At 40.1% G+C, this 26,210-nt stretch overlaps 1 protein-coding gene across 1 annotated transcript in view; it reads left to right on the plus strand.

The window, feature by feature from the left end:
• Window positions 1-246: 246 nt before the first annotated feature.
• rhoj (ras homolog family member J) overlaps window positions 247-26,210 on the plus strand; it is a 34,319-nt gene continuing 8,355 nt past the window's right edge. Inside the window, exons 1-3 of the mRNA XM_033027438.1 lie at window positions 247-636; window positions 21,194-21,252; window positions 25,985-26,149. Coding sequence (XP_032883329.1) covers window positions 405-636; window positions 21,194-21,252; window positions 25,985-26,149 — 456 coding nt within the window. The 5' untranslated portion in view covers window positions 247-404. The remainder of the gene's footprint in view (window positions 637-21,193; window positions 21,253-25,984; window positions 26,150-26,210) is intronic.

A 26,210-nucleotide genomic window follows, 5' to 3' on the forward strand; every position in this document is an offset into this window, starting at 1 on the left:
ATAATGCAACGAAACCCGCGGACCGGCGTCAGCGAAGAAAATCCCAATTTAGGACGCCCCCCAAGTATTAGGTTTTAAGTGTTTCAAACAAAAACGGAGAGGTTTGGGTTGAATGCTGCGTTTGCAGTTTGTTTTATAATTTAGGGGGGAGAAACATTGCAAGGAAACAGACGCTCTTGGGATTTACTAAAGCTCCTGGCGCAGTTCCGTGACACACACACAGAGCTCCTATTGTACTAGCTGCTGCTTTGCACATTTCCTAATTTGGATTTACCGGGAAACTCATTTCCTGAGGCTGGAGAGGGAGCGCGGGTTGGAGAGAGGCGGCGGGATCCGAGGGAGGGAGGGAGTGACAGACAGACGGAGGTACCGGCCGGGAAGAGCGGTGGCCGGCGCGAAGGACGATGCCCGGCGCTGGCAAGGAGCCCCAGCGGTCGCCGCCGCCCCTCCACCAGCACCACTACCACCACCAACACCACCAGCAGCAGCAGCAACAGCAGCAACAACAACACAGGGGCATGCTGAAGTGTGTGGTGGTCGGGGACGGCGCCGTGGGCAAGACCTGCCTGCTCATGAGTTATGCCAATGATGCCTTCCCCGAGGAATATGTACCCACCGTCTTCGACCACTATGCAGGTGAAGGAAGGGGTGAGGGAGGGGAGCAGAGAGTGAAAGAGGAGGGAAAGACGGAGTGAACAAGGGAAGGGAGTGCAAGAGAGGATCAAGGAGTGAAAAAGAAAGGAGAGAATGAGTGGTGGGAGAAAGTGAATGAGGGATAGAACGAGAGAGTGAAAGAAGGAAAGAGAAAAAGAGGGGGAATGAGTGGAGGAAGGAGGAAGTGGATGAGGGAAGGAAGGAGGGGGTGCGGCCTCCTTCAGGACGAGAGAGAGAGCGCCGGGCTGCAGGGGTGACCTGGGGCTGCTCGGTGCAGGGCCCGGCCTGCCGACACTCTCTAAGCCAGGGCCTTTCCCCCACCCCCCTTCCCCGGGTGTGATCCGCCAGTCCGGAGCAGCTGGTGGCGGGAGATGGTGACCGTGGACTCACCGGGAGGGAAGGGGAGGTGGGGGGGACAAGGCTTGGTTCCGAGGGGGGCGTGTGGCGGCTGCACACCGCCAGGCTGTCCCGCTGGAAATGGGTGCAGCTTTTTTTTTGTCTTTCTTTCTCTCTCTGTAAATAAAAGTGACCTCAGAGTAAAAGAATCCGAGGATGCGGTAAATTGAAACAGTAGTTTCCGCAGCGAGAGAGGAGAAATCACCCTCCTGAAACTTGCTGGTGGGAGTCGTGAGTTGTAAACTGCCCCAGCTACTGACATGGGACATGAGGAGGGATCACTTTCCCTCCTCATCCGAGTTTCAACCCGGGGACTTGCTGTAAAACAAGTTCTCCGACTGCACACCAGCAAGTTTGACAGGTTGGAGATCTTTCTTGTTCATTTATTTGCCATTATAAACTACATTTGTATGGTGGCGTCTTAAGTCATTGGACGCCAATTCAAGGCACTACTGCTTGCTGTTCAGTTTACCAATGCAGTTACCGGCTCATATTTCATTTATAAATACTTTTTGTATCTTTGAGATAAGTTTTTCTTGGAGTTTTTTTTCAGTCTATTAACTGAATTTATCTGATAAATAGTTTTAGGACTACATTTTTTGCCCCACACGCTGTCTATTTGAATCATTGGGACATTTTAAATTTGAGTAGTCCAAAAATATTTAATACTTGGAAGTAAATCAATTTGCCAGTATGATTTTCCATCTCTTAAAGCAGATAATTTGCAGCGATTACCTCAATAATCTATCTGACATAGTAGTGATGATGCCTCAAAATATATTTATTTGGTTTATTTTTGTTTTATTCAGTTATTTTCCATCTTCCACATCTGCCCCCAAAAAATCAAAGCGTATTTTACCCTTTAAAACAACACAAAGTCCTGGAGTAACTCAGCAGGTCAGGCAGCATCTCTGGAGCACATGGAGAGTCAATGTTTTGTGTTAGGACCCTTCTTTGCATTGCTGATGCAATGCATAACATGGGGTTATGGGGAGAAGGCAGGATAATGGGTTTGGGAGGGAGAGATAGATCAGCCATGATTGAATGGAGGAGTAGACTTGATGGGCCGAATGGCCTAATTCTGCTCCTATTACTTACGACCTTATGAGACCTACTGGGCATTTCCAGCTTTCCTGTTTTATCCTCTGATGAATTAGGGAAATAATTGATGCAATTGGCATAATTTCTCAATGATATTATTCCTGGAATATGTTTTCCATCATCACATTAACAAATATGACTTTATATCATGCCATTAGTAATGGGTAATCTTTAATGAGATTGATACCTGGGTATATCCTGCGTCAATTCCTGCCCTTGCGTCCCACACAAAGTAGTGGAGCCAGTAACCTTGCCGATGCACACTTCCGAGGGAGACCTGAGCTGACAGAGGTGCCCCATTTTCAACAGGAGATTTGTTTGCCCTCTTTAATGGATGTAAAATTCATGAGTCTGTTTGCAGCAGAGCAGGGGAGTTTTCCTGTAGTATTTTTCCCCGCAATCAAAGTTGGTTGCAAGGATGAATTATTGGGTTGTTATTTCATTGCAAGCAAGTCAGGTAGCGTTTAGTGCCACATGCAAAATCTTGCAGTGGCATCACAGGCAGAAATATAGATTGTATATAAATCTCACACATTCGCAAGTAAATTAAAAAAGATTGTGCAAAAACATTAGTGTAAAACATTTTTTTTTTAAACCCAAGTTCAAAACAGTGCAAGAGTGCAAGACAGTACAGTTCTATTGCCAAGGGACAATTAAGCTTGTGTGAATCAGTTCAAGAATCTTGTAGAAAATCAGCTGTTCCTCAATCTGATGGTGTACAACTTCATGCCTCTGTACCCTCCTGCCTGATGGTTGCAGCGAGAAGAGGACCTAACTCGGATTGTGGGTTTTTGATGATAGATGCTATTTCTTGAGGCAACATCTCCTGTAGATGCTTTCAATTGTGGGGAAGGCTATGCCTGTGATGGACTGGGCTGAGTCCACCACATTCTGCATTCCAGTATGTTGAAATTGCTGTAGCAGTCAGGATAATTTCTACAGTACATCTGTAAAAGTTAGAATATTTGTTAAGATGCTGAATCTTTTTTACTTCTGGGATAGTAGAAGATTATTTTTCACAAATTGATGTGCATTTTGTTACATTTGTTGCATCTGCACATATTTCTGAACTGACATAGGTGGAATAATTTGGTCAATCTTAAAGAGGAATGCTGACATTACTTCAACAAATAAGTTTGAAAGATCAGTTTTAAAATGTCAACATAGTTACTTGTTAGCATATTACTACAAGGGATCTATTCCACTCAAGGAATTTTTTTAAACATGTAAAAGAATAATTCAGTAGTTTGCTCATTACTCATTTACATGACTGGATTTAAGACCTAATAATGATACCACAAAGACCTACCTTCATTAGATTGAATGATTTAAAAAAAAGTTATATCATTAGACATTTATTTTGATGTGCTTATACACATTATTGTGTGCCTATTATTTAAATAAATATTTAAACATTTTGTTTGCAAATTACTTTTTAACTCAAAACATATGCTTTTTATTCTAAACTTTCTTCCTTTAAGATATTGATTCCTTTGCCAGAGTACTTTTATAAGTTGCAATATACTTATACTCCTGATGGTGTGTCCAAATGATTACTTTTCAAATGTGGGTCCTAACAGTGAATTTCAGTGGGTCTTTAAGAGTGACTAAATCGTAGCCAAGCCTTGCACAGGGGGTCTCAAATTTCACTTCAACTTGTGGCACTGTGATCACAAGTAAAATATAGTATTTGACACAAACCCCAACTTACTTTTACTGCTACTCTGGCTTCAAGTTTAGCCTTTCCCCTATAAAATATCTAATTTGAGAGAGAGCAAAAGATACAGGATGTGCAGATCAACAGTTGGGTTCAGAGCCAAACACAATAAGCTTTTGTTCTTGAAATTACATCATGCTGGATTGGGTGGGGTGGCCACTGTTGTAGTTTCTGATTAAAAACCTCATTACTTTTATTTTTTAACTAGAATCAGCATATCTAAGTTGTAGATCTTAAAAGGGAAATACAAGCATGAATATTGGTTTCAACGGTAGATGAGATTAGTTATTACAGTCTAAGCTGAACTAAGCTAGATAAATTGAGATAGCATACAATACATTGCACAAAGTTATATAAGTGATTTATCACATTTACAAAGTTATATAAGTGATTTATCACATTGTTTAAGAAAGAACTGCTGATGCTAGAAAAATCAAAGGTAGACAAAAATGATGGCGAAACAGCGGGTGAGGCAGCATCTATGGAGAGAAGTAATAGGCGACGTTTCGGGTCGAGACCCTTCTCCAGACCCTAACATTGTGCTAGGTTACTTGAAAAATATTAGAGAACCATGTTATTCGTTGATAGAAATAAAAGGATTTTCCTTTAGAAAGGAGATGAGGAATTTCTTTCGTCAGAGGATGGTGAATCTGGGGAATTCGTGCCACAGGCGGCTGTGGAGGCTGTCATTGGGTAGTTTTAAAGAGGAGATGTCGTTGGGTAGTTTTAAAGGCAGATTCTTGATTAGTAGGGGCGTCAAAGGTTATGGGGAGAAGGCAGGAGAATGGGGTTGAGAGGGAAAGATAGACTAGCCATGATTGAATCGCGGAGTAGACTCAATAGGCCGAATGGCTTATGAATTTGTAAAATGGTTTTGCTTTTTGCTGGTGAGAATATTCATGGTTTTGCCGTATGGCAGGTTACCACTTCTTTGTTATGTGATGGAGATGGAATTGATTGAGATTTCACTGACAAATTCCTTGTGACGGAATCTGTGCATGTTAAAGCAGGGTTGCAAGACCATTGCTCCTTTTGTTCAGAACGATCCTGTTGCATTTTTACGTGCATGTCCTTCAGCCTATTAACTGAACCAATTTTAAGTTGTAAAATGAAGGGTTCTTGTCAATGTTGTTTGTGAAGACAAGGTTATCTGGTTTTGGTGTCCCATTTTTTTTAAAAGACCCTCCGCTTTAAAGATGTTGATTGTAAACCATATGAGAAATAGCTGGCTCCTTATTTTATTCCCTGTGGACTGTAAACATTAGATTTGCATTCCGTTAGTATGAACCATGCTGCCTCAGTTGGTAAACTCTCAGATGGTTAATATCCAGCAACTATGATAATCATCGCCTTTATGAATATGAAATATTTAATTTACACAATGTGCTTCAGTTTATTTAGGCTACTGTTTAGATGTTTTTCTTAATGAGTATGCAGAGGTGCCAAAGAGTTATCCCAGGACCATTAACGATATTTATCATTGCCGATAACATCATGGTTACAGATTCTGTTTTGTTGTTGTTATCAAATGCTCTTTGTGGGATCATGTTATGCACAAATTGACTGCCATGTTTCCTGAATTACTTCATTAATTTAAAGGGCTTTAGAAAGGCCTAAGGCCATGAAAGGAACTGTGTACACATGAAATAGTTTTTAATTATTATTCCATAAGATATGGATATTGTTACTCTATCAGCATCCCATCCCTGTTTACCCTTGTGAGGGCTGTTGTGAGCTGTCTCCGTGAGTGGTTCAGCACTCCCACAGTATGTGTGACTCCTGCATTCAGGCCATTCTTGTTACGTAAATTTGCCCTTTGCAGACTTCACAAACCACAACCCTAAAATTTTGAGATTCAAAATAAAATTCACACAGAATTTATGAATTTATGTATGGGTGTGTGGGGGTGGGGGAGAATAATTTCACAATTTTTTTTTTTCCAACTTGCATTTTTGTCGCATCAGCCGATGAGGCGGCTGTGCACTGTGGACAATTGTGATGCCGACTGATTTCTTGAAAAGTTCCAAGATCTTAATCCAGCCATTTCGAAGGAATCGTAATTAGATTTCCTAGTCCGGATGATAGATGACTTGGTTGGGAACATGGAGGTAGTATTCTCAGGCAGTTCCTTCTGGTGAAGGATGACTTGCTTCCACTCCATTTGGGGGGAGATTGCTGCTACTTTAACACAAGATGCATTTTAACACTTTTATTTTTACAGTAAGCCACTGTACATCTATTATGAAAGTACTTTTGTTCTATCTCTTCAGAACATGTTTAGCTGATCAATTACTCATTCTTCTACTTCTGGAAGTCAAAGTAATAATGTCAAGACAATGCAGCAGTTCAAATCCAGCTGTTAATAAGCTATAGTTAGTTTCTCATTGCAATCAGTAGGCCCTCCTTGGTCATGACTGACCATGGATGATGAATCCTCTGCAGGTGATGTGTAGTCGGATGCAAGCCTGGGCGATGTCATATGGAGGACAGGCTGTTGCCCATGCAGCACGTCCCCCCTCTCCATGTCGTTGATCGATCCAAAGGAACAGCAGGGCCGTTCCATTTTAGCACCAGTGCCGTCGCAGGAGCTGCCAGAGCAAGGTTGTAGACAACGCCGAACTGCCTTAGGGTCTCTGTCTCTGGATTTTGCTTGAGGTTTACTCCTGGAGCCTTTTCCATGACTGGATATGGTCACAAGGTAGTGGAGGTTTTAAATCAGAGTTTTCCCTCTCCTAGATGGACTGCCTTCCCAGGCTGATGAGCCCCATCTGCCCGAGACTCATGGGGGTGGGAATGTCTACCTTCCCGTACAGGTCTATAGGACCTGCCCACTGCCCAAATTGCAATAGAAACACACTAAGTGTATTGTGACCTTGCACAACTTCTATGGACGGTACAAAAAAGCTGGAGAAACTCAGCGGGTGCAGCAGCATCTATGGAGCGAAGGAAATAGGCAACGTTTTGGGCCAAAACCCTTCTTCAGACCCTTCTGCAGAATTGTTTCGGCCTGAAACGATGCCTATTTCCTTCGCCACATAGATGCTGCTGCACCCGCTGAGTTTCTCCAGCTTTTTTGTGTACCTTCGATTTTCCAGCATCTGCAGTTCCTTCTTAAACAACTTCTATGGACAATATCCGAGAAACTCAGGATCAGCAATTTCATCCAGTTCATAGACGAACTACATAGTCCAGAATCGTCAAATCTATCATCACTGTTGATTCAGCCGAGTGTGGGGAAGGTAATTGGATACTGCTCAATCAGTATCAGTGTCCCGGAGTAGAGGAAGGGAAATCAAACAAAACCGAGATAACTGTACTCTGGATTGCAAATGCAAACTTCATCCGAGGATAAGATTAGCTTTGCATGCAATGCTGCCAAAAGTAAAAAGACCTACTGATATTTGCAGTTCAAGCAAACACTTGCATAGCTCCCACTGGACCATGCAACGTAACTATTGCTGCTCTTCGAGAATGAACTGGTGTGCAAAGGAGAAAAAAGTTCACTGCAATGAGTAATCTGTGATCCAACATTTTTATTTGTTGCTAATTGAATTTACTCTAGCTAGCTGTTGAACTTGAGACAAAACAGCAAGGTTCTTGACTTGTGCTGTGATTCTTCATATAATTTGTGTAATTTCTAAAATGGTTGCAAAATTAATCCAGAAACCAACATGTATTTTCAGCAAGTGACCTCACCTACTGCTAAAGTCGTTTAAAAAAAAAAATCTTTCCTTATACAAACAGCCCATTGGGAAATTATGTGGTCATTCTGGAGGAGAATTCTGAAATAACTCAAAAGATTTTGTATGTTAATACTGTACATTTAATGTGGACTAAATTGTCGGTGTCCCCAAACTTATACCAAAGGCAAATCATTTTAGTCAAGACTTACATGTGTGTTTGAAAGAAATATGTAGGAAGTAACTGCAGATGCTGGTTTACACCGAAGATAGACATAAACAAATCTGGAGTAACTCAGCGGGTCAGGCAGCATCTCTGGATAGATGGAAAGGGTGGTGTTTTGAATCAGATGAAGGGTCTCAACCCGAAATGTCACCCTTTCCTTCTATCCAGAGATGCTGCCAGTCCTGCTGAGTTACTGCAGCTTTTGGTGTCTATTTAAAGAAATAGTTCATTAAATTCAGTTTTATTTTCAATTGCTCAACCATCAATAATTTTACAAGTTTACTGAAAGTAAAATGGAAGGATAGCACCATGAAATATGCTGCTGCCGCTCTCATGTGTCATTGGGATAATATTTAATTGGCCCCATGCTAATTGGCACTGACCGTAATGTATAATTACCATTTGTAATGAATTATCCAACCAGAGCAAGCAGAAAAGTTCTGCAACTCCAGCTGAATGGATCTGCACAGATGTGTTCTCGTTTCAAAACGTCTGCAGTAGTTCAAGCCAATTTCTATTTTCATGTGATTGCAGCTTTTCAGTAACTTATTATTTATCAAATTAGCCAACATGGCTCATGATGTAAATCCAATGGTTTTGTTGCTGAAATGGAAGCCGACGACAAAAATAGAGCAAGATAATTGATATGAGCAATTGCAACCCATAAAGCATATTGAACGGTGAAAATTGCAATCACAACTTAAATACCTTTTGAAAGTGTGTTATAGCCACAGAAGGAAATTTGTTCAAACTGTTTTAGCCACCATAGTAAATTATGCTTTATGTAATATGCTCTAATTCTGAGTTAGGTTTGGTATTTATTGCAAGCTAAAAATGTACTGTATTTTATTTAGCCGCAATGGGCTATATTAGGCAGCAGCAGTACAGAGACCCATTTGTTCAACTTAATCTTAAATAAATGGCCATAATTCTGTTAGTGCACAAATTCAAATTCAGTTATCGGAATCAACTCACCCTTTTATTTGGTTTATAGTATTCACCTGGTTTTGGAATGCAGTTATTAGCACATTTCTTAAAATTTAACAGAATATAATTTAACCAAATCCATGGGGCATCATTTTCACAGTTATTATTTTTCAGCTTTAGTCTGTAATTGCAGCAAATTAAGTTCAGCTCATGAAAACAAACTGAAAAAATAGCTAATGTTGTAATGAATATTATCCAACCAGTGGCACTCTGATTAAAGTTATAGTTTGCTGCCGTGCTTTGTTTTATAAAACAAAAAGCAGATGTTTGTTTATCATGCATACTTCAAATAATAATGTCGTTCAGCATGCGTGTCTTCCAGTAACTGTATATAATCAATAAGAAAATAATTGGTAATTGTAGTTTAATTTTGCATATTTAGAAGCAATAATTTTATTTCAAACTTACAATCAGAAGATAATATCGCCTTTGTGCTCGTAATTGTATTTCAAGGAAAAACAGTTTTTTCCTTTCTGATATCCTGAAAACATGCATATTTTAACCATACCTAAGTGATGACAACGTTTGCTGATGAAGCAAATTGAGGCAAATTTGAGCTAAAAATGACTCTACTGGAAGCTGTTCAACCTACAGTATCTACACTGCAGAACTAAAGAATCTCAGCAGTCAAGCTGCAGTATCCAGATGTTGTATGTGCTTCCATGGCCTTCCATTAAAGATCTGTAAGAGTAAGGTCCTCTTCCAACCTCTCCACACTGTACAACATCCAATAGTACAGATTCACATTTACAGGACCACATTTTCCAGGGTGTACCGTGCCCTCCATAATATTTGGGACAAAGACCATTCATTTATTTATTTGCCTCTGTACTCCACAATTTGAGATTTGTAATAGAAAAAAATCACATGTGGTTAAAGTGCACATTGTCAGATGACCATTTTTATACATTTTGTTTTCACCATGTAGAAATTACAACAGTGTTTATAAATAGTTCTCCAGCCCAGCACCTCCCCCCCCCCCTTTCATTTACATGACACAGCAATGTCATGTAAATGAAAGTAGTCGTGTTTAGTATTTTGTTGCATATCCTTTACATGCAATGACTGATTAAGTCTGCGATTCATGGACATCAACAGTTGCTGGGTGTCTTCACTGGTGATGCGCTGCCAGGCCTGGATTGCAGCCATCTTTAGCTTATGCTCGTTTGGGGGGCTAGTCCCCTTCAGTTTTCTCTTCAGCATATAAAAGACATGCTCAATTGGGTTCAGATCAGGTGATTGACTTGGCCGCTCAAGAATTGACAATTTTTAACTTTGTAAAACTCCTTTGTTGCTTTAGCAGTATGTTTGGGATGAACCGCCGGCCAATGAGTTTTGAGACATTTGTTTGAACTTGAGCAGATAGGATGTGTCTATACACTTCAGAATTCATTATGCTACTACCATCAGCAGTTGTATCATCAATGAAGATAAGTGAGCCAGTACCTTCAGCAGCCATATATGCCCAGGCCATAACACCCCCACCACTGTGTTTCACTGATGAGGTGGTATGCTTTGGTTCTTGGGCAGTTCCGTCTCTCCTCCATAATTTGCTCTTGCCATCACTCTTGCTATAAGTTTATCTTTGGCTCATCTGTCCACAAGACCTTTTCCCAGAACTGTGGTTGCTCTTTTAAGTACTTCTTGGCAAAATGTAACTTGGCCATCTATTTTTGCGGCTAATCAGTGGTTTGCATCTTGCCGTATAGCCTCTGTATTTCTGTTCATGAAGTCTTCTGCAAACAGTGGTGATTCACAAATCCACACCTGACTCCTGAAAAGTGCTTCTGATCTGTCGGACAGGTGTTTGAGGATTTTTCTTTATTATCGAGAGAATTCTTCTGTCATTAGCTGTGGAGGTCTTCCTTGTCCTGCCAGTCCCTTTGCGATTAGTAAGCTCACCAGTACTCTCTTTCTTCTTAATGATGTTCCAAACAGTTGATTTTTGGTAAGCCTAAGGTTTGGCTGATGTCTCTAATTGTTTTATTCTTGTTTCTCAGTCTCATAATGACTTCTTTGACTTTCATTGATACAACTTTGGTCCTCATGTTGATAAACAGCAATAAAAGTTTCAAAAGGTGATGGAAATACTGGAGGGAAGACTTGGTGCTGAGAGCTCTATTATACCTGCATTAAGGAAGCATTTAAACACACTTGAGCAATTACAAACTCCAGGGAAGCCATATGTCCCAAACATTATGGTGCCCTGAAATGAGGGGACACAGCTGTAATTTCTACATGGTGAAACCAAAATGTACAAAAATGCCCTTTAATAAAATCTGACAATATGCACTTTAACCACATGTGATTTTTTTTCTATTACAAATCTCAAATAGTGGTGTACAGAGGCAAATAAATAAATGATGGGTCTTTGTCCCAAACATGGAGGGCACTGTATATGTTTGAAAATCAAGATATCCAACCTTGTACAAAACTCACTGTCCTCCAGGAAGAAATAACTCTTTCCATCTTATGTGTTTTCAAAATATGGACTACCTGCAGTAGAAACCTCATGGCATTAGAAGGATAACACCAATGCTGGGATATGCTTGTCCAACTCCTTTGCACTCCACCAATTCTTTTAATCATACCAGAAGCTCTGCAGGTGAAAGATTATGACTGTTGACTTAAACCCATACCATTGCCTCATTATCCACTTAAGCCACTTCCCACATCTCCTCCCCTGCATGAAATATTTGTAACAATCCTGAGCTGAATTTCTCTTGTTGCATTAGCTTCATTGCAAAAACTGCTTCATTTATCACCTTGGTATCAACAGCCTTGTCATCTGATTGGGTCATCTGCATCATTCACTTTTGTTACATGAAGACTTGATCATTCTGTAATTTCTCATCTTGTCTCCCATTCTCCAGGTTGTGTCAGTTCTGGCTGTTTTAAAATGTTGTTTGCACATATCCTTTATCAAGTCATGTTCACCCAACAATCCATTCCCATTTACAGGTAGTTCTGCTATAAAGCATGTTTCCATAATGCCAATTAAATGACTAACATGATTGATGAACTTGCCAACACCCCATGTACATTATGCACTTTGAATTGGTTATAATAAAGTTTAAGTCAGGGAATAGAACACCAGTTAAGAGTACTTTGGAAATTGTCATGCAGAAAAAAAGGTCCAGAGGCAAAAGGCTCTTTTCATGTAATTTCTCCACAGTTGTCTCTTAAGAACACAGTCTGTCAATTTCATCATAGGTGGCCATTAAAACTAACAAGTGATCACCTCTATTGATACGTGCAATGATACTGTTAAACAATGTAAAGTAAAGCCTTTGGCATCTATAGCTTGCAGTAACAAAAATAAATGTATAGCTATTATAAAAAATCTTTACTTTTGAGTCAAGAGTTTTATTGTCATGAGAAACCTACTAATGCATGTCTGAAAATGTTGACCCTAACTGCCCCCCCCCCCTTTGATTTATGTAATTGTTTTTATGTGATTACCAAGCATTCTTAGGGACACCACTATTGTACTATAGCAGAACTACCTGTGCCTCTTATTCGCATGCATAAAATTTACAAACTGATCTTCATTTCAGTGCTTCTCTGCATCGCTGAAAAATATGTAAAATAATGTTTTTAGCCAGGATGAACATTGGCTATGTAGAATGTTTAATAACTATAAATTTATTTTTGTTACTGCAAGCTATAGATACCAAAGGCTCTACTTTACATTGTTTAACAGTATCATTGCACAAGTATCAATAGAGGTGATCACTTGTCAGTTTTGTACATGGTACAACAGTTACCCTATCTTAAAAGAACTTGCACATGGACATCTTTGACAACCCATAAAAATTGCCCTTCGGGGCAAGTCAATCTTGAGTTTGATAATTAACAATCCAAGGCATTGAATCAGCAAAGGAGTCGTGTGACATAGATACTCCTATGTTGATATCCAAAGTAATATTTATGCCAAGTAAAAATATAACATGAAAATGTAGAATTCTGAACTGAACAAGTTAATATTGTACAATAGTTGATGGAGCTAATTTATTGTAATGCATGTGTTTGTTATTACATTGACTTGTTGACTAATATAAGACATCTGGCATTGCATTCAGATGTACTGACGGTCAAAAGTTTAAAAAAATTAATTGGCTTAAGCAGTAAGCTAGTTAACTTGAATCTGTAAACTTCTCAACATGCCTGTCACAAACAATGTCTTTAACGATTACATCACAAGATAAAGTGTACCAATGTTCACAATTTTTTTTAACTAAATCACTACTGAAAGTTGGCACATTTTATATAAATAACACATATACACTTACCTCTTTAGTGTATATGTATGTATATATTTGTGCATACAAAAAAAACACAGGAATCGGCCAATAGCAAACTCCATTTTGATTACATGTTGTTGACGAGATTTTGGGGTCAGTGTGAGATGATGCTCCATGCTGACTGCAAAGAAAAGCTACCTGCAAAAGTCCAGCTGACCCACTAACCTGTTACCAATTGATGACAATATGTGGCATCGTGTAATCATGAGGTGGACAAAAGTGCTGGAGAAACTCAGCTGGTGCAGCAGCATCTATGGAGTGAAGGAAATAGGCTATTTCCTTCGCTCCATAGATGCTGCCGCACCCGCTGAGTTTCTCCAGCACTTTTGTCTACCTTCGATTATCCAGCATCTGCAGTTCCTTCTTAAACATGTAATCATGAGGGGTGGGTGAAGCTGAATGGGGGGGTGGCACAGCTGTTTAACAGGTTGAAGCCTGTTCTCTGCAGTTTGTAAGTTTGACCTGTGACCACAGAGTTCCCTCAGGTGCTCCTGTTTCCTCCTACATCTCGATTCCGGACAATTAATTAGTCAATGAAATTTTCCCCTGGTATCATAACATAAGTGATAGGAGTAGAATTATGTGCATCAAGTCTACTCCACCATTCAATCATGGCTGATCTATCTCTCCTTCCTAAACCCATTCTTCTCCTGCCTTCTCCCCATAAAATCTGACACCTGTACTAATCAAGAATCTATTTATTTCTGCCTTAAATATATCCACTGACTTTACCTCCACAGCCATCTGTGGCAAAGAGATGCAGATGATTTATTTTTTCTTGAGTTGTGAGGGGGAAAAGGGAGAGAGATATGGTAATTATATGACAATAAATGGAATTAGTGTACAATTAAAGTAATTAAAGTACCTGGTGGTCGGTGCAGACGCAATGGGATGAAGGGCCTGTTTCTGTGTTGTATGCCTAGCTGTATTGAGGATTTTTTATTAACTGAGGTTTTTAATTGACTATTAAATATGTTATGGGAACAAACATTTGGGACATTTATGATGTTAGAGTAGGAATTTTTTTAAAACAGATGTAATAACAAGGCACTGCAGATGTTGGTTCACCAAAGAAAGAGACAAACTGCTGGAGTAACTCAGCTGGTCAGGCAGCATCTCTGGAGAACATGGATAGGAGATGTTTTGGATCAGGACCCTTCCTCAGTATAATGAAAACATCATCAATCCATGTTCTCAAACAAACCTGCTGTTGGAAATCTGAAATTAAAACAGAAAATGCTGGAAATATTCAGCAGGTCAAGCAACATCTGTGGAAAGAGAAAAAGTGTTGATATTTCACATTGAAGACCTTTCATCCAAACTTGTTGCCGAAGGAGCGGTGAGGCCAAAGGAAATGTCTCCAAGATGAGGGCAGGGTTGCCAAGATGACCCTGTTGTTTACAGAATTGCCCTGTTAACAGTTTAATGAAGCAAATGGAGAAACACATGAACATAACATTGTTGTTGATCCTAAAACCAGGAGGGAAATGCTGGAAATGGAATTCTGTTAGGGAGGGAAAATCTGATTTCTAGATGGATCCTGAAGACTGCAACAACCAGGTTCAGGAATAGCTACTTCCCCACCGCCAACAGGCTATTCAACCTGGCTCGGACAAAACTCTGATTATTAATAATCCATTATCTATTATTTGCACTTTAACGGTTTATTTATTCATGTGTGTATATATTTATATTATGGTATATGGACACACTGATCCATTTTGTAGTAAATGCCTTCTATGTTCTGTGTGCTGAAGCAAAGCAAGAATTTCATTGTCCTATCAGGGACACATGACAATAAACTCACTTGAACTTGAACTTGATTACCTTCAGGACAACTCGCTGCTTGTTTGTATCAGAAAGCTCTGATGCTCCTTTGCTGAGATGTGGGAAACGTGTCCCGTTGATTCTAATGTATGTGAAGAGATGTGAGAAACTCACAAAGGAATCCACTGATAAAAAGGCATCTTAATGATATTAAATTTAAAATAGAATTTGAAGGCTTGTTAATTAAGAATATGTTCTGAAGTATTTGTGTTTTAGTATATTTCGGGCCTGATGAATTTGGAAAACAGGTGGCAATTCCTCAAAGCATTTAAATGTTTTTAAAGCCTTCAATATCAGTTTCTGATAAACCTGCAAAAGTAGCAGCTGGACTTCAAACTTATTTCCCTCATTTGTTGATCCTGGCTGACTTGAGGTGCCATCCTCTAGCCCATGTGTCAAGCAGGTTCCTGCAATGAAGATTCTTCCCACTGTACCACTGAACTAGTCATCGGAGATATGATGATATATATATATTTTAAAACATACTGATGATGGAAGATAGACACAAAAAGCTGGAGTAACTCAGTGGGACAGGCAGCATCTCTGGAGAGAAGGAATGGGTGACGTTTCGGGTCGAGACCCTTCTTCAGACTGGTTAGGGATGAAGTCTGAAGAATATGCAATGGAAGACATTTAAAGACTGCATGGATGAACTACAAAAATTGTTCATCCCAGTTTGGCAAAAGAATAAATCAGGGAAGGTAGTGCATCCGTGGATAACAAGGGAAATCAGGGATAGTATCAAAGCGAAGGATGATGCGTACAAATTAGCCAGAAAAAGCAGCATACCGGAGGACTGGGAGAAATTCAGAGACCAGCAGAGGAGGACAAAGGGCTTAATTAGGAAAGGAAAAATAGATTATGAAAGAAAACTGGCAGGGAACATAAAAACTGACTGCAAAAGTTTTTATAGATATGTGAAAAGAAAGAGATTAGTTAAAACAAATGTAGGTCCCTTGCAGTCAGAAACGGGTGAGTTGATCATGGGGAACAAGGATATGGCGGACCAATTGAATAACTACTTTGGTTCCGTCTTCACTAAGGAAGACATAAATAATCTGCCGGAAATAGCAGGGGACCGCGGGTCAAAGGAGTTGGAGGAATTGAGTGAAATCCAGGTTAGCCGGGAAGTGGTGTTGGGTAAATTAAATGGATTAAAGGCCGATAAATCCCCAGGGCCAGATAGGCTGCATCCCAAAGTACTTAAGGAAGTAGCTCCAGAAATAGTGGATGCATTAGTAATAATCTTTCAAAACTCTTTAGATTCTGGAGTAGTTCCTGAGGATTGGCGGGTAGCAAACGTAACCCCACTTTTTAAGAAGGGAGGGAGAGAGAAAACGGGGAATTACAGACCAGTTAGTCTAACATCGGTAGTGGGGAAACTGCTAGAGTCAGTTATTAAAGATGGGATAGCAGCACATTTGGAAAGTGGTGAAATCATTGGACAAAGTCAGCATGGATTTACAAAAGGTAAATCATGTCTGACAAATCTTATAGAATTTTTCGAGGATGTAACTAGTAGCGTGGATAGGGGAGAACCAGTGGATGTGGTGTATCTGGACTTCCAGAAGGCTTTCGACAAGGTCCCACATAAGAGATTAGTTTACAAACTTAAAGCACACGGCATTGGGGGTTCAGTATTGATGTGGATAGAGAACTGGCTGGCAAACAGGAAGCAAAGAGTAGGAGTAAACGGGTCCTTTTCACAATGGCAGGCAGTGACTAGTGGGGTACCGCAAGGCTCAGTGCTGGGACCCCAGCTATTTACAATATATATTAATGATCTGGATGAGGGAATTGAAGGCAATATCTCCAAGTTTGCGGATGACACTAAGCTGGGGGGCAGTGTTAGCTGCGAGGAGGATGCTAGGAGACTGCAAGGTGACTTGGATAGGCTGGGTGAGTGGGCAAATGTTTGGCAGATGCAGTATAATGTGGATAAATGTGAGGTTATCCATTTTGGTGGCAAAAACAGGAAAACAGACTATTATCTAAATGGTGGCCGACTAGGAAAAGGGGAGATGCAGCGAGACCTGGGTGTCATGGTACACCAGTCATTGAAAGTGGGCATGCAGGTGCAGCAGGCAGTGAAGAAAGCGAATGGTATGTTAGCTTTCATAGCAAAAGGATTTGAGTATAGGAGCAGGGAGGTTCTACTGCAGTTGTACAGGGTCTTGGTGAGACCACACCTGGAGTATTGCGTACAGTTTTGGTCTCCAAATCTGAGGAAGGACATTATTGCCATAGAGGGAGTGCAGAGAAGGTTCACCAGACTGATTCCTGGGATGTCAGGACTGTTATGAAGAAAGACTGGATAGACTTGGTTTATACTCTCTAGAATTTAGGAGATTGAGAGGGGATCTTATAGAAACTTACAAAATTCTTAAGGGGTTGGACAGGCTAGATGCAGGAAGATTGCTCCCGATGTTGGGGAAGTCCAGGACAAGGGGTCACAGCTTAAGGATAAGGGGGAAATCCTTTAAAACCGAGATGAGAAGAACTTTTTTCACACAGAGAGTGGTGAATCTCTGGAACTCCCTGCCACAGAGGGTAGTCGAGGCCAGTTCATTGGCTATATTTAAGAGGGAGTTAGATGTGGCCCTTGTGGCTAAGGGGATCAGAGGGTATGGAGAGAAGGCAGGTACGGGATACTGAGTTGGATGATCAGCCATGATCATATTGAATGGCGGTGCAGGCTCGAAGGGCCGAATGGCCTACTCCTGCACCTAATTTCTATGTTTCTATGTTTCTAAGGGTCTTGATCTGAAACGTCACCCATTCCTTCTCTCCAGAGATGCTGCCTGTTCCACTGAGTTACTCCAGTTTTTTGTGCCTATGGTTTAAACCAGCATCTGCAGTTCCTTTTTACACATACGGATAATGGAGGTGGGATGTTTGTGAAAAGTATCAGAGCTGTCAGATCACCTCCATTTTAAAGGAGGCCTTAGAATGTCTGGACCAAAAATATCTGTCAATTTCTGGTCCAAAAACAGAAAGTGCTGGAAAAATTCAGCAAATCAGACATCTTCTCTGGGTCAAGGTCTGGTGCTATGGTCCTTAATCAGGATATCTAGTCCAGGAAAATTCCCTGGCTGGAGTAAATGATGGGTTGCCCAGCAGCAAGTGCCGTGTTGTTAACTTATTCTTGTGCCGCAAGGGAGTGAAAGATTAGTTTAGTTTATTATTGTCACCTGTATCCGGGTACAATGGAAAGCTTTTGTTCGCATGCTATCCAGTCAAAGAAAAAACAAAACGTGATTGCAATCAAAGTGTCCACAGTGCAGAAATAAATGGCACAACATTTAGTGCAAGATAAAGTCAGGTTAGAGGTAGTTCAAAGGTCTCAAATTATGTAATTGGAAGGTCAAGACCACACTCTAGCTGACGAGAGAACAAGTTCAGTTGTTTAATAACAGTTGGGAAGAAACTATCCCCGATTCTGGTTACACTGGTGGAGGCAAATGCAAACTCAAGAGTTACAGTAATTAGATTAGCCACAATCCCATTGCAGGGCTTGAGGACTAGGTGTCCTGCTCGTTGTTCACATGTCCCTTAGCCGGCATTCTCTTCCTGTTGAGTTCTACTTATGTAATTGAGGCCCACATGTGTTCTTCATGCTTGTGTCATGGTTATGGGAGCAGTGATGATCATGCAGAGCTGGGAATGTAACAGCTCTGATCAATAATCGTGTTACGTGAATGGTGCCCAATAAATTAATTTTATGTTCTGCACTATCCTCGCTCAGTGTCAAATGCTTTTTGTGATCAAGCATTACACTTTCATTGGATTATGATATGTGTATTTTAAAAAACATGTTCAATCATAATGACCTTTATTTTTGCAGAATATTCCATGAACTGTATGTATAGAAGACTATATAGAAGTAATATAGAAGATTAAAAACTGGTCACGATCTGGATCAATGTCAAATCACAGCGTCAAGTTATTGTAGCTTTTTAAATTCTTCAATTGGATAATGTTAGAGTTAGATTTAGCTCTTAGGGCTAAGGGAATCAAGGGATATGGAGCAAAAGCCAGAACGGGGTACTGATTTTGGATGATTAGCCATGATCATATTGAATGGCAGTGCTGGCACGAAGGGCCGAATGGCCTACTTCTGCACCTATTTTCTATGTTCCTAAGCTAATCCCGTCAATCTTTTATTCTGTGTCATTTTATTTTGATAGCATTTAGAAAGAGATTTGAGGCCTGGGCTACAGAAGACACAGCTGTCAATGCTGAGAAAAGATGGGGAGGAGGGAAATAAATGGTTGACGCCTATTCCGGTGTTTCAACCTCGTATCTATCGTAAATACTCCTTCCAATATCAGTTTTATATGCTCTATCTCAATTTAACTGGGGTTGTGATGTTTTTGATACTCCTCCACTGCTGCAGTGTGTCCACATGGTAACACAGTTTTCCTTTTATTGGTAAACACATCTTTCCTTTTCAACAGCAGGCAGCCATTTTTATGCTTTTACTCTTTCAGTTGAATTTCAGCAACTGTTCTCTGTGGCTTTGCATGCCTAGTTAATTCTGTATATATATGCCTAATCCTGGCTGAGAATTATAGGCCCAGTTTTCTAAATGGTGATAACTTTGGGCTAAAAATGAGATCTGATATTTTAAGGAAAACCAGTGGCAAGAGTTATGTTGTAGATTAAGTGATTAGTTTAGCATTGCAGGTCAATGGGCAGTGGCATTGGTCTTGTTCCAATCTGTTGGGGATTTTAAATAACAGATTTAAAAGATATTTGTGTAGGAAGGAACTGCAGATGATGGTTTATACCAAAGATGGACACAGAATGATGGAGTAACACAGCAGGTCAGGCAGCATCTCTGGAGAAAATGAATAGGTGACATTTCTGAAGAAGAGTCTTGCCCCGAAACATCGCCTAATCCTTTTTTCTAGAGATGCTATCTGACCCGCTGAGTTACTCCAGCATTTTGTGTCTATATTCTATTTTCAACATTGTTTTATTGCTTCCCACTAGTGATTCCAGGTGCTCCTTTTGAGAAAGGGAAGTAAGATACTTCTCTCTGGTGGAAAGATGACTCTGAACTGGTGGGCCTGGTGTGCAAGATTAGGACTGAGACCACACTGATGGGTCCTCTTATCCGATAACTGAGCCAAACGGTTGACTCGGGGGCAGGGTGTGGCAGCAGAGAGCAGATTTGTAATGTGATGTTTTGGATCATTGATCTGAAGACACAAGTTTCTCCTCCTATAACTTATGGACATTTGTTTCATTCTTGTGTATGATTGCACTCAATAACACGCTGAACAAGCGTTTCACTGTTATCTTACATGAGGAAGAAGAAAAATATTGCCAGGAAAGTTGAAAAAAATATTGGTAACAACAATTATTTGCATAGTTCATTTATCATTGGTAAATGCAATCAGGTGTGTTGTTGAAGAAAAAGGAGATATTGTGGCATGACCAGTAGTTACGGAGTGATTCAATTCAGAGATGTTTGAGAGTCTGGAATTAAAGGAGTGCAGAAACTTCAGAGGGGTGTTATAAAACTGGAGGAACATATGAAGAAAGGGAGTGACATGCCAATTAAGGTATTTGAAAACATAGCTAAAAGATTCTGTTGCAGTTAAGTGATGTCTCAAATTAGTTAATCAAACTTCTTGCATTTCTACATAAATTGCAAATAATTCCACTGTGTGCCATTTATGGAGGCTGTGTTAATAGACGTGCCTGCCTGTGTCATCCATTCATAAAGCAAGTCATTTTTGGTAATTTTTGAGATTTGTGTGATTCTGTACATTGATTCTGTATTTTAATTGAACATGCTGTTATTCTGCTTTCAAGTAAGACTACCATCTGCTTTAACATAGCAAATTTCCATGGCTTTGGGTTGCTTTTCAGATAGTATTACTGGGCATCAGCTTTCTCAGCCAGCAAAACAAAATTTTCGTTAAGTTGGGATATTTTTCTTTTTGAAAAATGTTAAAAGTATAAATTGCAGACGTAGTGGACCTATTTAAAAAAAAACTTTAAGTTTGAACATATTTGAATGTTTTAAGTACCCTTTTTGTATTTTTCGGAAAACTGGAAAATGTAAATGGAAAACTAGTTTGCTTTAAATAAGAACTGTGTCAGTTAGCCGATCACTCATGTTAAAAAGAAATTCCATTTACAGAAATGTTTATGCTCTAGTAATAAATATTTCCCAGTTTCAAAGCTGGTAACTTCACATTTCTATGATTTCTGTCCCAAGTTATTACTTGCTATCCATGGGGAAAATAATCCTGTGAATAGCAACTTACTTGATACTTTTATCTTGCAGTAACCATCACCGTTGGAGGAAAGCAGCATTTGCTTGGTCTATATGATACTGCTGGACAGGTAATGGGAAAGCTGAACTCAAATTTTACTCTGTTGGGATTCTTGCATTTGTATATGTTTTTTTATTTATTAGATTCGTCAAGGTGATGTGGTAAATCCAGTTCTATAGTTTAGTTTTGAGATAGAGCACAGAAACGGGCCCTTTGGCCCACTGAGTCCAGTGGTCCCCGTGCATTAACACTATCCTACAAACTAGGAACAATTTACCATTTACAGAAGCCAAATTAACCTACTGACCGGCAAGTCTTTGGAGTGTGGGAGGAAACCGGAGCACCCGGGGAAAACCCACGCGGTCACGGGGAGAACGTACTATCTCCGCACAGACAGCACCCATAATCAGGATCAAACCTGGGTCGCTGCTACTGTAAGGAAGCAACTCTACCGCTGCACCATTGTGGCGCCCTGTAATGAAAATGGCATCATTTAAATGGATGAAAACTGCTTATTACTACTCATTCCATCAACACTTCATAATTTTAAGTACTTCTGTTAGGTCTCCTATTACCTTCTATGGTGTCAAATAAAGAGAGATAGGGACAGAAAAAGAATACAGAAATGATATATCCCCCCCCTTCTTAATTTCCAAACTTTTACTATCTTGCTTTCTCACTCGATCTCTCTGTCTCCCGCTCCTGGTCTCTCTCCATGGCAGTTTGACATGTTCTGTCTGGAATTGTGCACCATATTTGAGCTGAAACATAGCCAATAATTTTGTGAAGACCGATACAATGTACTCAATGAGTATCTCATTCATAGACTGTTATTCCTGAAGGCCTCCTTTCATTTTTCTAATTGATTACATTATTTTCTATCCTATGTTTGCCACTGATATTTTTTCATAGTCTGTTTCCCTTTTTTATGTTTTAGTTTCCCCTGGACTTTTTGGGTTTTCAAATCAATTTTGCACCAGGCATTTGTTTAAGATTTCTTTTTCAGTTTTGTTTAATTTTATTTTCTTGATCGTCCAGTAAAATATGGTCGTGAGTAAAAGACAAAGTGCTGGAAGGCCGGGCAGCGTCTGAGGAGGAGATGATCAGGCTATGTTTGATCTTGGATGTTTTATGCAATATGGTGGTCTGTACCTGGACCATCTGTGTCTCTGAAGCATATTATTCATTCTGTGAGCTGCTGAGTTTGTGCTTATGACTGTCACTATGGGACAAGAACACCCAGAGAGTTGTGAATCTGTGGAATCATCCAGAGAGTTGTGAATCTGTGGAATTCTCTGCCACGGAAGGCAGTGGAGGCCGATTCGCTGGATATATTCAAGAGAGAGTTAGATATAGCTAAGATATAGATATAGATAATGGAATCAAGGGATATGTGGAAAAAGCAGGAATGGGGTATTGATTTTGGATGATTAGCCATGATCATATTGAATGGTAGTTCTGGCTCGAAGGTCCAATGGCCTACTTCTGCACCTATTTTCTATGTTTCTATTTATGGATACCCCATGACCAGGAGAAGCCAATGTATGGCAAAAATACTTTGCAGTGGTGTGTTGCATTGTTTAAGTGTTAGTGAATAATATGATACAATCATGTGTTTCAAAGACATCTCCATTTCCAAACATGTCCAACCCCTTTTGTGTTCTCACATTGTTCAGTGATGCATTAATATCATGAGCGGCGAACCTTTCCTTGATCTGACCTGTACCCTGTCCTCTTGTCCTGCTAAGTGTAGACATAGTGCTGGGACATAAAAGTTGGAAGAGGCCACTCAGAAGAGTGATAGGCAAATGGCTAATGCTTCCTAGTGTGAATAAATGGAATGTGTGCCTTTCATTTCAATAGGTGGTAATGAATATGGAATATGAATCACAGTTTGTGTGTCACTGCACTTTTAATTTGAAGAGGTTTTAATGACATGCTCTGCTCTGGTAATGCAATCCAAAACAAAACGTGCTGGAAACACTGGGCAGTCTGGTCCGCCTCTATGAAAAGTGAAACAGTTATTGTTTTAGATTGGAGATCTATCTTTATTCAGATTGTATTTAAATGACTATCTGTCAGAGCCACCCTAAATTGTTCACTCTGGATTTTTTTAAATAGTGACTTAATAATTTATTTGGTTGGGGAAGAAGTTTGACTTAGTGGCAAGTTATCTCACCAAAGCTCTCCAATTTATGAGCGAACGTTATATGAAATTGAAATTTCCTCTACACGTCAACTTCCCTGTACCCCAAAAGGCAAGGATTACTTGTCTTAATGACTACAGGCCTGTCGCACTGACCTCTGTAGTCATGAAGACACTCGAAAGGCTTGTGCTGGCCAAGCTGAAAAATATCTCAAACTCCCTGCTGGACCCTCTGCAGTTTGCATATCGAGCCAATAGATCTGTGGATGATGCAGTCAACCTGGGCCTGCACTTCATCCTACAGCACCTAGACCGCCAGGGGACCTATACGAGGATCCTGTTTGTTTTTTATCCTTTTAGCTCTGCATTCAACACCATTGTGCCAGAGCTACTACTCTCCAAACATTCTGAGTTGACTGTGCCTGAACCCCTCTGTCAGTGGATCACCAACTTCCTGACAGACAGGAAGCAGCATGTGAGGCTGGGAAAGCACATCTCGGACCCGCAAACACTCTGCATAGGAGCACCGCAAGGCTGCACACTCTCTCCTCTCCTCTACTCTCTCTACACCAACGACTGCACCTCCACAGACACCTCTGTCAAGCTTCTCAAGTTTGCGGATGACACAACCCAGATTGGACTTATCCAGGATGGGGAGGGATCTGCCTACAGACAGAAAGTGTCACAGCTGGCATCCTGGTGACATCGCAACAATCTAGAGCTCAATGCTCTTAAGACAGTGGAACTGATTGTAGACTTTAGGAGAGCCCCCCCTCCCCTCACCCCACTCACCATCAACAACACACAGTCACATCTGTGGAGTCTTTTAAGTTCCTGGGAACCATCATCTCCAAGGATCTTAAGTGGGAGGCTACCATCGACTCCACAGTCAAAAAGGCACAACATACTTACTTACTTTAATGTTTCTAAAGTTTAGAGATTCTTGGAGTATTTGGTTGTATAAGCATAATGATTTGGCAGCAGAGTTTTGGCTGCCTTTCAAACTAGACCTTTTAATCTTAAAAGCTCATAATTTAAAAAAAATCTGTAGATTTTTATGCTGCACCCATGGACATGTGACCTTTTGCTTGCAGCATAACAGTGAATACAAGAGCAGCTATTGTAATCTGGAAAACTTCTGTCAAATGATTCAGTTCCCCAGCAAGACACCATTCAATCTCTTTAGTTTGTCCTCTACCCAGTAGATGGAGTATTCAAATTATCACAGTATTATTATTTGTGTGTTGCCAATTGATTTGGTACCTAGTCTCATGCAGACATACCTCCTATAGATTGATAAAGCATACTTATTTTCAATAGTCCGTATTAGGTAAGTAACTTGCAAGATGATTTGAAAAATGCTATGGTGATTCACTAAAGGGCAAACTATAAAACAATTAATTTACAATGATACAGAACCCCCAAATAAAAACTGAAAATTCAACATTTACTTAGCAAGTCAGGCAGTATCAAATGTAAATTTTGGTGAATTTGATGTGAAGTCATCGATCTGAAAAATAAACTGTTTCTGCACAAATGCTTCCGAAATGTTGAATATTTCCAACTCTCCTTTTATTTGAAACTGCATCAATATCCATTTACAAGGTAAAATGGTATGGTGAATGATATTTATCAGTTTAATCACCAGAGCAAAACTTTGCTTGTATTGTATGTTGTGACTGTTCTGAGAAAATAAAGACAAATAATGTGAATGCACAAGGAATAGTTCACTGAGTGGATGTTATCATTGCAACTTAAGAACAACCTGAAAAAGCTGTATACTACCAGTGTGCCATAGCATCTTGTTCGTAGATTGATTGTGACGAAATGTGTCTGCCACAATAGAATGATGCCCATTGAATGCCGACAATGACAACACTGAATGCAGGTTTCCAACCACATGAACACATTCTGTGAAATGGGTAGGAAGGAACTGCTGATGCTGGTTTAAAACCAAGTTAGACACAAAATGCTGGAGTAACTCAGCGGGACCATATAATCATATAACAATTACAGCACGGAAACAGGCCTTCTCGACCCTTCTAGTCCGTGCCGAACACGTATTCTCCCCATGTCCCATATACCTGCGCTCAGACCATAACCCTCCATTCCTTTCCCGTCCATATAACTATCCAATTTATTTTTAAATGATAAAAACGAACCTGCCTCCACCACCTTCACTGGAAGCTTATTCCACACAGCCACCACTCTCTGAGTAAAGAAGTTCCCCCTCATGTTACCCCTAAACTTCTGTCCCTTAATTCATAAGTCATGTCCCCTTGTTTGAATCTTCCCTACTCTCAGTGGGAAAAGCTTATCCACGTCAACTCTGTCTATCCCTCTCATCATTTTAAAGACCTCTATCAAGTCCCCCCTTAACCTTCTGCGCTCCAAAGAATAAAGCCCTAACTTGTTCAACTTGTTAGGGACAGGCAACATCTCTGGAGAGAAGGAATTGGTGACATTGAAAAATCACCCATTCCTTCTCTCCGGAGATGTTGCATGTCCTGCTGAGTTACTCCAGCATTTTGTGTCCACATTCTGTGAAAGTGATTTGTTAAGTTATTGTTTTGCTGTTTCAATAATAGAAGAATTGCAAACTATATGTTGGAATTTATGGTTTTTAACTATTTCTCTCTATCTTAATTTATTCCAGGAGGACTATAATCAACTGCGACCTTTCTCCTATCCAAACACTGATGTGTTTTTGATCTGTTTCTCTGTGGTAAATCCAGCATCTTACCACAACGTTCAAGAGGAATGGGTGCCTGAGCTTAAAGCATGTATGCCACATGTGCCTTATGTATTGATTGGAACTCAGGTATGCTAATCCCATGGCAGCTGGCTACGAATGTGATTCATTTCATCCTAACCTCTGTTTT

The sequence above is a fragment of the Amblyraja radiata genome, chromosome 9 (assembly GCF_010909765.2).
Source record: "Amblyraja radiata isolate CabotCenter1 chromosome 9, sAmbRad1.1.pri, whole genome shotgun sequence".
NCBI lineage: Eukaryota > Metazoa > Chordata > Chondrichthyes > Rajiformes > Rajidae > Amblyraja > Amblyraja radiata.